At 52.4% G+C, this 12,532-nt stretch overlaps 1 protein-coding gene across 1 annotated transcript in view; it reads right to left on the reverse strand.

The window, feature by feature from the left end:
- Nucleotides 1–709: 709 nt before the first annotated feature.
- Nucleotides 710–12,532, reverse strand: part of LOC131409457 (SWI/SNF-related matrix-associated actin-dependent regulator of chromatin subfamily E member 1-related-like) — a 55,894-nt gene continuing 44,071 nt past the window's right edge. Inside the window, exons 7-11 of the mRNA XM_058546701.1 lie at nt 10,850–10,958; nt 6,584–6,787; nt 5,844–5,935; nt 3,210–3,339; nt 710–896 (exon numbers count right to left, since the gene is read on the reverse strand). Coding sequence (XP_058402684.1) covers nt 892–896; nt 3,210–3,339; nt 5,844–5,935; nt 6,584–6,787; nt 10,850–10,958 — 540 coding nt within the window. The 3' untranslated portion in view covers nt 710–891. The remainder of the gene's footprint in view (nt 897–3,209; nt 3,340–5,843; nt 5,936–6,583; nt 6,788–10,849; nt 10,959–12,532) is intronic.

The raw sequence follows: 12,532 nt of genomic DNA on the forward strand, positions 1-12,532 counted from the left end.
CGGCCAACTACAGCACACATTTCCCCGCCCAGGGCTCTCTGGCCTCCTGTGCCCACTCTGCCACCCCCACGGCAGGCTGGAAGGACAGGGAATTAACCCCTCCCGGAAGCCATCCTCCAGCTTGATTGAAGGCAGCTGGTGGATGAATAGCCCAGCTCCCTCGCCATTGGGTGGGCTGCTCTCAGGCTCATGTCCTCCACCGGCTCCAGATGGCCCCAGGGGTTAGCCGCAGTTGCCCTCGGTGGTTTCTTGGTTTCATGGCTGTCTTCTCTTCCCTGTCCCACTGCCCCAATCTGCTACCTGGGATCACCTCCCAAAAAACTCACTTGCACGCAAATCCTGATTTCAGGGTCGGCTTCTGGGGGACTCAGAGAAGCTGACTATGTTACTCGATCTTCACCCCACCCTTGGAGGCTGACGGGCAGCGACTGTGCTTATAATTCAGTAGAGGAAACCAAAGCGTGCCTGAGTCATAGAGACTGACCACGAGAGGGAGGTGGGGGCACCCCCAGGGCTGCTCGGCCCATGTTCTCTGTGAGAGCAGGTGTGCGCTTGGACTCTCTGTGGATGTCAAATGCGGAAAGACAGACACCCTCTACCCGAATCTTCCCAAATCAAAGCTGCTCAACTCTTAGCCCACGGGAGGAATACTTACAGGGTGGATGCCCTGCTGAACCCCAGACACAAAAGACAGGTTGAGTCTGTTGCGTGAATGCAAACACACACACACGATTTATTTCTCCTCGCTCAGAAGAGCCGTCCTGTCCGTCCTGGAAGGCCCTGAGATCTTCCATCCTGTCTCCACTGAAAGAGATGCCTCCATGGAAGCTGACCTCAGCACTCCTGGGAGATGTCCTGGGGTCCCCGTTGGTGCAGAGGTGGGGCGGCGCTTTATGCTGCAGGGTTGGGAAGGGAGAGCAGAACAATTGACTGTGAGGAAGAAGCTGATGGAGCCCAAGGGCTGTTTCAGATGCGAGCACAGACCATACTCGCTCTTCATTTACTTGCTCTCATCTCAAACACTTCTGGAGACCTACTATGCACTGGGCCTGGGACAGAGAATTCAGAGGCTCGCCCCAGGATGGCTGGATCACACCAACAGCGTGTGCCACCCCTCTGAGACTCGGAGCTCTGTGAGGTCAAAAAACGTCTCCTCTACTCTCTGGATTCCCAGCACCGAGCCCATGGTCTGCACTCAGAAGAGGTCTTCTGGATGGAGTGAACTGAGCGAGCGGGCCGGAGCGGGTGCTGCAGGCAGCAGAGAGTGGCAGGAGCAGAGGAGGAGCTGAGCCGGCAGAATTGCTTTGTGGACCTTACTAGATGCCAGATGCATTTGTAATTTTGGAGCCAATGATCAATAAATGCTTTCTGAAAACCACGCTTCCTTCACATTATACTGTCCAGGCATCAGGTCCAACGCCTCCATCATGCCCTCCTTGGGAAGAACACTCGTGTGAACAGGCTGGACGTTAGCCCGCCCCCACAGCACCCTTCCTCTGCTCCCCAGAGCTGCCGGTGTCATAGCTGCAGTAAATGGATCCGATTTGCAAGATAAGAAAGAGGCCACGCCAAGGAAGAGAGAGCTGGGGCCGGTGGGTTTATCAACACCAAAGAACGTGCCTCCCACCTGCCTCCGCATCCAGTGAGGACCCAAGTCTGTGAAATCCTCCTTCCTCAGGAGCCCTCGAGCCCGGTCCCCTCTCTCTAATCGTACTTAGACTATGTAAGTGTAACAATTCACATGGAAGTCATGCAGGGCAAATGCTCTCACTCAGGAGGGGCAGGGGAGGGTAGGGGGTCTCCAAGTTTCCAAAACAGCAGGACCTACTCCACACCTCTCACTGCCAGGGCCCTTGGCTTGAGGCTTCCCTGTTTAAGGGAGCAGGGATGCTCCACCCTATGACCAGGTGTGGTGTGTTCAGGTGTGACTGCTCCATCGTGATGGTGAAACCCTGGTGTCCCCTCCTGAGCGTGCATCCGCAGGGGACCGGTGTGCCAGGGTCTGCTACACCACACCAGGTAGAGGTGAAACTAGGGGAGCTACACGCGCAGACGGGAGAGATTTCTAAGATGTGTACAGAACTGCACCCCGAGAACGACGTGCATAGTGTGTCCCATTCGTAGAAGACAGACAAGCTGTTGACGGACGGGTCTGCCTGTTTCTCATCTGCACAGTGCTGGCCGCTGGCCTGTAATGTGCCAGTGAGGCTGTACCAGGTCTGGAAACACTGAAATCTGCCAGACTGGTTGGTAAACAGCCATTGCCCAAGGGCCCCCCAAATACCCAAGACCCCACCCCCTAATCCAGCAGGGGGCCCGAGGACCCTGTGCCAAGGCCATGGCCAGCCAGTGTTCCAAGAAATTCCAGGTGTTAATGATTTTTACTATTACACCATTCACAGATACAGAGAAAAATGCCTGGCAGGGAGGAAATGCACAAAGATGTGAACAGTACAAACTTCTAGGGAGGGGAGGGGCTTAGGGGGTCGGTAGGAGGTAAAGGGGAATGTTCACGTTTTATGTTCCTCCAAACAGTCATGTTTAAAGATTTTACAATGAAACAGTATGCATGGATTTTTCTTTACAGACAAGGGTATTTGTACCAGAACTGCACAGGGCACACCGTCTACTTGCTATACACCCTCACCCTGCGTGTCCACACCTCCCTGCCTGCTGTGCCTGTGCCCCTTCTCTGCCTAAGGAGTTTGTGACTGTCCCCCTGGGCCCAGCTGAAATGCCCCTTCCTCTGTCAAGTCCTTCCAGAAGCCCACCTCCCACAGGTAAGGAATTGCCTCCCACCTGAGTGCCTACAACATCTTGTCCGTGGAGGGCAGCCCCCCTCAGGATACTGCGCCCCGACAGTCTAGTGACCGAGGGTCTGTCTACCTGACTAGAGCTTGAGGCCAGGGGCTGCGTGATCTCTCCATGCCCTGGCGGTGCCCAGCTCAGGGCCTGGCCCCCAGTGGGCACTGCATGTGGGATAATGAGGATCACTGTGCATCTCCACATCCCCCAGCACCTAGCACAGGGCCTGGAGAACATGTGCTGCACATAGGGACATGCGCTGAGTGAAGAAGTGAGGGCATGCAGGCACGAATGAGTGAACGGATCGGACTCTCCCGAGGCCTGCGTTGTACGGACCAGTGAGCAGGGAGCTCGCGTGTGGCACGGGGGAGGGGGGAGGGACTGCCCTAGACAGGCGGGCTCACCCGTGTCCATGACTTGCAGGCCGAAGTGGGACAGCATCACCATCATGTTCAGGTTCTCAAACTCCTTCTCCAGAAGGACCCCATAGGCCTTCAGGCCGGCCAGCTCCGCCTCCAGCCTCTGCTGCTGGTTCTGAAAGGAACGCTAGGTGTTCATGGCCTGCTAGCCCTCGGCTGGGAGCAAGGCACTCCAATGGAATGAATGAGTGAGGGAGGGAATGAACAAAGAAGTGAAAAAGTACATAAATATGTATATAAGTAAATAAGAAAGTAAATGAACAAATAAGTACATAAAAAATTAAAAGTAAAATTAAAAAATTAAGTCAATAAGTAAATTAAAAAATACCAAGTAAATAAATAAATAAGTAAACAATTAAACAAAGAGGGTCTTGCAGCTGCTCGTGCAGGGGACATACAGAATCCACGAACACCCTCAATCTCTCCTCCGCTCCAGGAAGTAGAAGAGCCGCCCCATCGACACAGCCCCCACTTGTTAAAATCCCACCACTTCCCCTGGACCCTTTACACCACTCAATACTTCAGTCACCCTCCCGCAAGCCGGGAGGCGTCCCTGACTCATTTTCTAGGCCTGGGAACTGAGGTTCACAGGTCGGGGGCAGTCAGTGACCCCACAGCTGGGCCTGATTTCCGAGCTGGCCCTTCTCAGGTTTCTGTCTGGCGGCCCCACAACAGAAATCAGGCCCAGGCCAGGGAAGGTGGGGGCAGCCCCAGGGTGAGGGCCGTGTGTGCAGGGGGGCTCCCAGGGCTCCAGTGCGTGCAGACAGGGTACCGTATGCCAGGACCCCAGACCCTCCCGACATCCCTGGGAGGTGGGCAGATGTGCTTCCTCTAGAGACGTAGACTGGGAGCTCAGTGAGCCACCTCGCTGAGAAGGTCCTGGACAGGAAGGGGTGCTGCCCCCCGAGTGGTGCACACCCTCCTTGCCACCCAGGCTGCTGACCCAGGAGCCCTGACAGGGCTGTTTCCAGGGAGCTGTGTCACGTGGGTCATCGCATGATGGCTTTGGATCACTGGGGTGCTTCCTTTCCTATTTCTTTAAACATTCACTGCTCTCCAGAGCTCTTTAAAGCTGCAGGGAAAGGCATTAAGCCACACCCAAAGGAAACAGGAATTGCAATGGAACTTTGGGGTGCACAAAAGTCTGGGATGAAGGGCCTGCTGGAGGGAGTTGGAGGGGACGGCCCCCAGAGGGCAATGCTGTAATCGTGATCAAAGGAGACACCTGTCGGTGCCAGGTACCCTGCCAGCTACCCTTCTAGGTCCTCCACGTGGATTAGCTCCTTTTATCGCTCCTACTACCCTACGGGGCAGATCCTACTGTTAACCCGCTGACTCACGGACAGACTGATAACCAGGGAGGTGAAGGAATGGAGACAGGTGCCCGCGGCACAGCGCTGAAGGCGGAGCCCGACTCCAGCCCCTCGAGCCTGTGCTCCCGAACCACGACAGCCCCCGCCTCCTGCCCGGACCTCTTCAGGGCTGTGCTTGTTAAGTAAGCACTGTACTTCTAGGAATCCTTCCCACCGGAGCTCAAGCATGAGCGCCAAGACAGAAGAGAATGTTCAGCACTGTGTTGTTTATAACATAATAACCGGATGTAACCAAAGTGGTTCATCCACGTGACAGAATATTATGCAGCACGAGAGGTACTTCATAAAAGGAGCTTGAGGGAGCTGTGAAAATGCTTACTATGTAACGGAGTAGAAACCACGGAGCACAAACGGTGTGGTTTCTCATTCCAGTTATTTCTCTGTCTCTCTCTCTCCTTCTTTCTACCTACCTACCTATCTCTAAGTATAGAGCTAGACATACTTATTTAGATAAATACATAGATAAATAATATACGAATATATTTAACTATATAAATAGATAGGTTTAGATATTTATGGAAAATAAGACTAGAAGATGCTACAGTGAAATGTTAACGAAGCTTCTCTTACAATTGGATTTAAATTTTATTCACATACTCTTCTGAAATTTCAAAATTTTCTTCAATGACTGTAAGTTAATTTTATAATCAGAATAAAATAACACATTTAAAAATTGTGACTTCATGCATAGTTTCACCTCATTTTCTTCTCTTTGCTTTCATTAAATAGGTACCACCCATTGATGCACAAATTTAAGCATCCTTGCCACTGAGGAGCACTCACGGTCTACCACCAGGTAACCCTCCTTGGGGTGTGGGGTCCAGACCACCTACACACAACAGGACACGTGTGAGGATACTCACTGACCCTAAGCTGTGGGCATGGGGAGCTGGGGCCCACTGGGGCCCCACCCTGAGGGGAACGGGCTGGAACATGCGGTGGGTGCAGCTGCCAGTGAGAAGTAACAGGCCCAGCGCCATGTGGCCACGTGAAAGAGCGCCGAGCGTTGAGTGAAAAGAGCACACAGCACAAGAAGGCTCCCAGCACACTTTCTGCACGTCAAACACAGTGACGAAACACTCTATTTCATAAGGACACGGAGGGTGGGGAGGCGGGTGGCACTGTGGCTGGTGACTTGTTATTTCACATGGACCACGTGGTCTTCATCCTTCACTCCCCGACACCACGGGCAGGGGCCCTGGGCTGAGCAGTGGGCTGCAGAGACCATGCCCCCGGGGTGCCTCACCTGCAATTCCACCAGCTGCCTCTGCAGGGCCTCCTGCTCTGCCTGAGCTCTTTCTAGAGTCTTCTGCAGCTCTCTGAGCTCAAATTCCTTGACTGAGAGGAAAAGCGAGAGAAAGTCTTCATTTTCTGTTCTTTTTCATCAAAAACCTCCCTTCCCTTTGAACTGTGCCTCACACAGGCGACAGCAGGGACCCCAATGTGTCCAGGTCATCCTCAAAATCCTTTTCAATAGAGTTTAGTCCTTTCTCTGATAACATAAAGGACATCTGTCCACTGGGGAAAGCATGGCAGATACAGAGAGGAATAAAGACAAACATAACACCCTCCTCTTGCCTCCTAGAGACGACTACCATTAACATTTGCCTGGATTTACATATGTGTAATTTTACATAGCTGAGATTGCTGGGAAGTTGTGAAGAGCAGTGGTCTTGGAACCCCATGGCCTGGGTTTAAATCTCAGCTCGGCCACTCACTAGCTGTGCAACCATGGGCAAGTTACTTAACCTCTCTGTGCTGCACTTTCCTCATCTTTAAAGGGAGGTGATATTATTACTGACCTCACAGTACTTTTATGAGCATTAAACCAGGTAACTGGTATAAAGGGCTTAGAGCTGTGCTGGTTCATCGAAGCCCTCGGTTATCTCCCATTTGAGTATTAGTTTTACTTATTGTTATTCCCCTAGGATTACGAAAGCCTAGATCAGCAGCGTTACCTGGGAGTTGCTAAACTTGACTACTCACTTTTCAGAAGTTTGAAGATAAACTCTTGCAGGAAACACAAGTCGAGGGAAGCGAAACTGTTCTCTGGACTCAGGCCTCTGAGTGGAAGTAAATCAGGGCTCTCGGCTTCCTCCTCTGAGTCCCCTTTGCTCAAATTCTGACCCTCCTCTTCCTCCAGAGTTCCCAGATGCTTCAAGCACTCGGCGGAATCTTTCTCAAATTCCCCTAAAAACGAAAGAAATCCCAGCGGAGGTCGGCCCCAGGAGCATAAAATGAGCAGCTCCTCCAGGCCTGGCTCTCTGTCCAGATGTGGGCAAGCCAGTCCCTGTGCTGGGTCCCCAGCCCCTGCTCTGGGTCCCCGGTCCCGCTCCAGGTCCCCAGTCCCTGCTCCAGGTCCCCAGTCCCTGCTCCGGGTCCCCAGTTCTGCTCTGGGTCCCCGGTCCCTGCTCCGGGTCCCCGGCCCTGCTCTGGGTCCCCAGTCCTGATCCAGGTCCCTGTTCTGCTCTAGGTCCTCAGTCCCTGTGCCGGGTCCCTGGTCCCTGTGCTGGGTCCCCAGTCCTGCACTGGGTCCCTGGTCCAGGGGGCAGACAGACATACAAGCAGGATGCACTGGGCCCAGTGCTGGGTGGAGGGCAGCAGGGGAGGCCTCCTGGAGGAGGGGGTCCTTGACTGAGATGGGTATTTTTTTCCTAACAGCTTTATTGAGATCTAATTCACATACCTTACAATTTACCCACTTAAAGTGTACAATTCAAAGGTTTTCAGTATATTCAGATATGTGAAACCATCACCACTGTCAATTTTAGAACATATTTGTCATCCCAAAAAGAAACCTGGTAGCCTTTAGCCATCACCTCCTAACCTGCTTCATCTCCCCAGCCCCGGGAAACCACTAACCTGCTCTCTGTCTCTATAGAGTCTCCTGTTCTGGACATTTCATATACTTGGAATCCTACACTATGTGGTCCTCTGTGACTGTTTTTTTCCTAACTTACCACGTTTTCAAGGTCCCTCCACGTTGTAGCATGCATCAGTATTTCATCCCCTTTCATGGATGAATAGTATTCCACTGTCTGACCACATTGCATTTATCCTTCATCAGTTGGTGGACGTTTGGGTTGTTCCCAGTCCGGGGCTATTATGAATACTGCCACTATGCACATTCATACACAAGTTTTTGCGTGGACATACATTTTCAGTTCTCTTGGGAATACACCCAGGAGTGGAATTGCTGGGTCACACGGAAACAGCTTTTGAGAGACTACCAGACTGTTTTCCAAAGCAGCTACACCGTTTGACACTCCTGGCAGCAGTGGATCGGGGCTGCGATTCCTCCCCATCCTCATCAACACTTGCTATTATCTGTCTTTTTGACGGGTTTTTGAAGGATGAACAGGAGTGAGACTGGGCACAAAGGTGGGAAGTTCACTCCAAGAGAAGGGCAGCTGGAGGGGAAAAACAGGAACCATGAGCAGTTTGAGATTCCTGGAAAGGAGGGCGGGAGGTAGGGACTTGCCCAGACGCCGCAGCCTCCAAGCTCATGATAATAATGGTGGGCACCCAGAAGGTGCCGCACGGCGGGAGGCTGTCACACGGCTAACTCATTTAATCCTACAACGGCCCTGGGAGGCGGGTGCTAATACCCCATTCCTGCACTTGAGGAGAAGGCGGCACTGAGTGGAGACTCTGCCCAAGATAATAAAGGCAGTAAGACGCGGAGCAGGGATTCAAACTCAGGCCCTTCAGGGTGACAGGGCACAGCCCACCTAAGACGTCACCAAGGCAGACATGCCTGGCGGCCTCTCCACGGAAAGGAGACATCAAATGTTAAAATGCTGGAACCTCCTATGGAGGCAGAACGCACATGGGTGGCTGCCCAGGAATGCGGGGTGACTGCTAACAGACACGGGCTCCTGTCTGGGGTGAGGAAAATGTTCTAAACTTAACCATAATCATGGCTACACATATCTGTGAACACACTGAAAACCACTCTCCGTGGGTGAGTTTTACGGTATGTGAATTAGATCTCAGCAACGCTGTTATAAGAAAGAGCTCTGGACCTAGCTCCCCGATCTGCTCTGTACCCTGGCTTTGCTGAGAGGACGTGGAGACTGGGGATGGGGCAGCTCAGGTTCTCCTGGGACGGTGACGGTGGGGGCAGGTGATTCCCAGGTTCATGCCCCACCTCGGGGGAGCCCAGGCAACAAGAGCCACGTGAGACCTGGGTACCTGCGCCCCGAAGAGATGCGAGGCCAACACTCCGTCCCGTCAGGACTAAGCCTCAGAGACTGCAGCTGCCCAAAGCCCTGCTTTCCACAACATTGCAGCAATAAAAGCAGGAATGGAAAAGCTCTCAAGAGCCTGACCGCCAACGTAAAATTTGTAGGCAGTTCAGAGGGAAAATGAAGCGAGGGTTGCCCAAGCCTGTTTCCTTTAAATACTGCAAAAGTTACACTGGATCACAGCCACATGCATCTGCAACTTCACATCTCCCTGCACGTGGTTTTATAGATTTTGAAATCAGCCTGAATCGTCTCCAGCAGGTAATTTACACGGTAAGATGCTGGGCACCGGAGCACACGGGTTCTACTCACTGCAGTAATAAGATGCATTTTTGTCTTCATTGCCATCATTCACCTAAACAAGACATCACTGAAAACGGTTTATTTCCTTTCAAACATCAAACATGAGGCTTCTGTCCATCTGTGCGTTCCTCCATCAAATGGTTATTGCATATCTACTATGGGCCAGGGATGTGTCCTGAACCACACGGCCCCTTCCCTCCAGGAGGGCAGACCAGTGTACGTTTGTGTCTGTGTGTCTGTGTCTATGTGTGTGTGTGTCTGTGTCTCTGTGTGTGTGTGTATGTCTGTGTGTGTATCTGTCTGTGTGTCTCTGTGTGCGTGTGTGTCTGTGTCTCCGCGTGTGTGTGTGTCTGTGCCTCCGTGTGTGTGTGCGCGCACACGCATGCACCTGTGTGTTGCGGGGTGGTGGTGACAGTAGCAGGGGATGATAACTACTAAGCAAAGCATACATGCGGGAGCCTCAGGAGGCCGGAGGAGGCCCCCCACTCAAGTCTGGGATCAGGAAAGACGTCCTGGGGGAGGTGATGTCTCAGCCGCACCAGGCCTGCACAAGGCCCTGATGTGCCTCCTCAGAAGAGCCCTGCGAGGTGGGCAATTTCATCCTCACTTTGCAGAAGAGGTAATGGAAGCACAGAGAGGTTAACTAACTGGTCCCGGGCCACTCAGCAAGCACGATGCAGAGCAGGGGCTTAAGTCAGTTCTATTTCTGGTTTAACAACATTAAAGAATAGATGGAAAAAAGTCACCCCATAGTCCAGCAGTGGACATAACTGTTTCCATTCTTGCAGGATCTTTTCCAGCCCCATAGCACCCTGCGATTTTATGTAGTTGTCATCACTGGGGGGCAGGCCTGTTTCTACGGGTCTCGTTTCACTTGAACGCAAGACATTTTAACACGAGGTTGTTTGTATTAACCCATATACTTGAGTTTCCTTGGGACAGAGCTCTGTCTTATTCTTTCTGTGTCCCCAGCCCCTGGCTCAGTGCCTGGGATGGAATATGTGCTCAAGAATTACTTGTTGACCATATTCATTCACTCATTCATTCATTCATTCATTCATTCAGAAAATCCACATCAAGTGCCGGCCGTGAGTGCCAGCCATGCCTCTAGGCCCCGGGGATCCTGCAGTGAATAAAAAAGGCAAAAATCCCCAAACACGAGGGGCTTATATTCTGGTGGGAGAGGGCAAACAACAACAATGTAAATGGGCAAACGAAAGAGGCTGGTAGAAGATGAAGGAATGATGGGGAGAAATAAAGCCGGGGAAGACGGGGAGGGCAGAAGGTGTGCAGCTGTGCCCAGAGGGCCCAGGGTGCCCTCCGGGGACGGCGGCAGTCAAGGCCTGGGTGAAGAAGGGAGTGAGCCCTGCAGTGACTGGGCACAGGGCGCTGGGCAGAGGGAACGCGGTGTCCAGGCCCCCACCCTCTGGAGTCCAGGAGGCAGCGGGCTCCAGGGACACGGAGGCCCCCGAGGGGCGGGGCTGGAGCAGGTGGCCTTGTCGACTAGGAGGCGAATGTACATGTGTTCTCTGGACCCACTCCCCCACACACTCACCTGGCATTACAGCATTCGATTAGATCCCGTCTTAACAGTAAATTTAAACAACAAGGCGCCTGTGTCTGTGGGTTGGCGAGCCCCAGTGCAGGGGGAGTCGAGGCCTGCGTCGGCAGCGCAGAGCAGAGCAGAGCAGCGGCTGGTTACCTGTGAGGTTCTGCAGGTGCTGCTTCCCCAGCAGGTGTTCCTTCTTGTTATGCAGAGAACTGAAGAACTGCTTGCACGTCCTACAGTACAGGTCATTGTTCTCATCCCCCTGTGGACAGAATGATGTCTGGTGACAGGGAGGAGGCCCGGGGATCCGGCCTTCTCCAAATGTAAAAGTAGCCTGAAAGGGCCTATGGACTTCACGTGGGCCGGCCGGGTCTGCCAGTCCCTTTCCACCTGTGAAATCACTTGCCGATTTGAGGCTTTTCCCAGCACGGCTGAGAATTTCAACTCATCCCAAGACCCCTGAGAAAGTGCTAGGTATGTGGCAAAGAGGGTACAACAGGGAGCTTTGGAGAATTGAAGGTGGTGTTGGAGAGAGCCCACAACCAACTCTGGGTCTCGTTTATTTTCAAAGAGTTTGCTTTGAAATCCTAAACCAAAAGGAACTCTACGACTAAATGACAAGGATGTGTCCTTTATCAAAATACATATGCACTAACCCATAGGTGCTTGTATATCCACGGCAAATTTCTGGAAGATGTACTAGAAACTGGTCGTGGTGGGCGTCCGATGCAGAGGTGGGGTGGGGGATGTGAGGGACTGGGGCTCTGGCCTGTGAGCAGGACCCATTTCTCACTGTAAGCCTCTGCATACTGTTTGCATTTTTTTTTTACCATGCATATACAGTATTTTTTGCCTATATATTATTTTTTAAATGAAAAATCTAGTTAATTAAAAACATACATAGCTGTATGCATTTGCTTCCATTTATTAGTTCAGAGATGTAAAAACTCCCTAAGGTCTGACAGGAAATGGTTCCTGACACAGACTTGATATGTTTCTCCCCGAGAGCCGGCCAGGAAGTGACCACGCTCAGCAGACTCTGCTGCTCACCTTTTCTCGGGAATTCTCTCCCTTACCGGGGAGGAGCCCCGTCAGCCCAGAGATGTGCCCCGACCTGGAAGAAGTCGTGCGATTTCTCCCACACCCGCCGTGAGCCTTTGCTCTACCTCTCACTAAATGAGCAGAGGGACCCCGCCAAGAGATGGCAGCGAGGGAGCCCCCAGGGCTGGGGGAGCTCCAGGGAGAGGAAGCTGGGGGAGGGCTGGGCTGCGAGGCAGGAGGACTGCCCGAGAGCCCCGCATCGGGAGGGAACTCATGGAGGGGAGAGGGGTCTGCGGTGCCAACACCACCGAGAAAGCGCCCCTGAATGCCCACCGTGGCCAGCGCTGAGACGTCACAGTGAACGGCCAAACCGCCCATACGCCTCCACAAAAAGTACAGTGCTCTCATTTTTGCTTAAAGAACTATCATCGTCGTGCAATTAATCGTGATAATCCATGATGGAAGGTGTAAGCCTTTTAGGTTTGGTGACCTTTTGAACAATTATGGAAGGGACCCAAACTCATTCAGATAATCCCTACTACACACTCTTTTGCAACCTGAAGCCAAGATTATGACCCACTATGGAGAGAAAACGAATCACAATGTGCCCAAGATAAAATATCAAAGAAACAAAACATAACCAGGAACCATTTACCCTATAGAGCTCTCAATAAAAATGGGAGGTCTTCACCTACTAGAATCAACTCATGTTTTCCTTCAAATTCAACCAGGAGCAATTGAACTTCACTGGGCCCAGGCACTGAGCTACCAGCCATCGGCCTCATGGCTTCACGC

This window comes from Diceros bicornis, chromosome 8 (assembly GCF_020826845.1).
Source record: "Diceros bicornis minor isolate mBicDic1 chromosome 8, mDicBic1.mat.cur, whole genome shotgun sequence".
In the NCBI taxonomy this organism is placed as follows: Eukaryota; Metazoa; Chordata; class Mammalia; order Perissodactyla; family Rhinocerotidae; genus Diceros; species Diceros bicornis.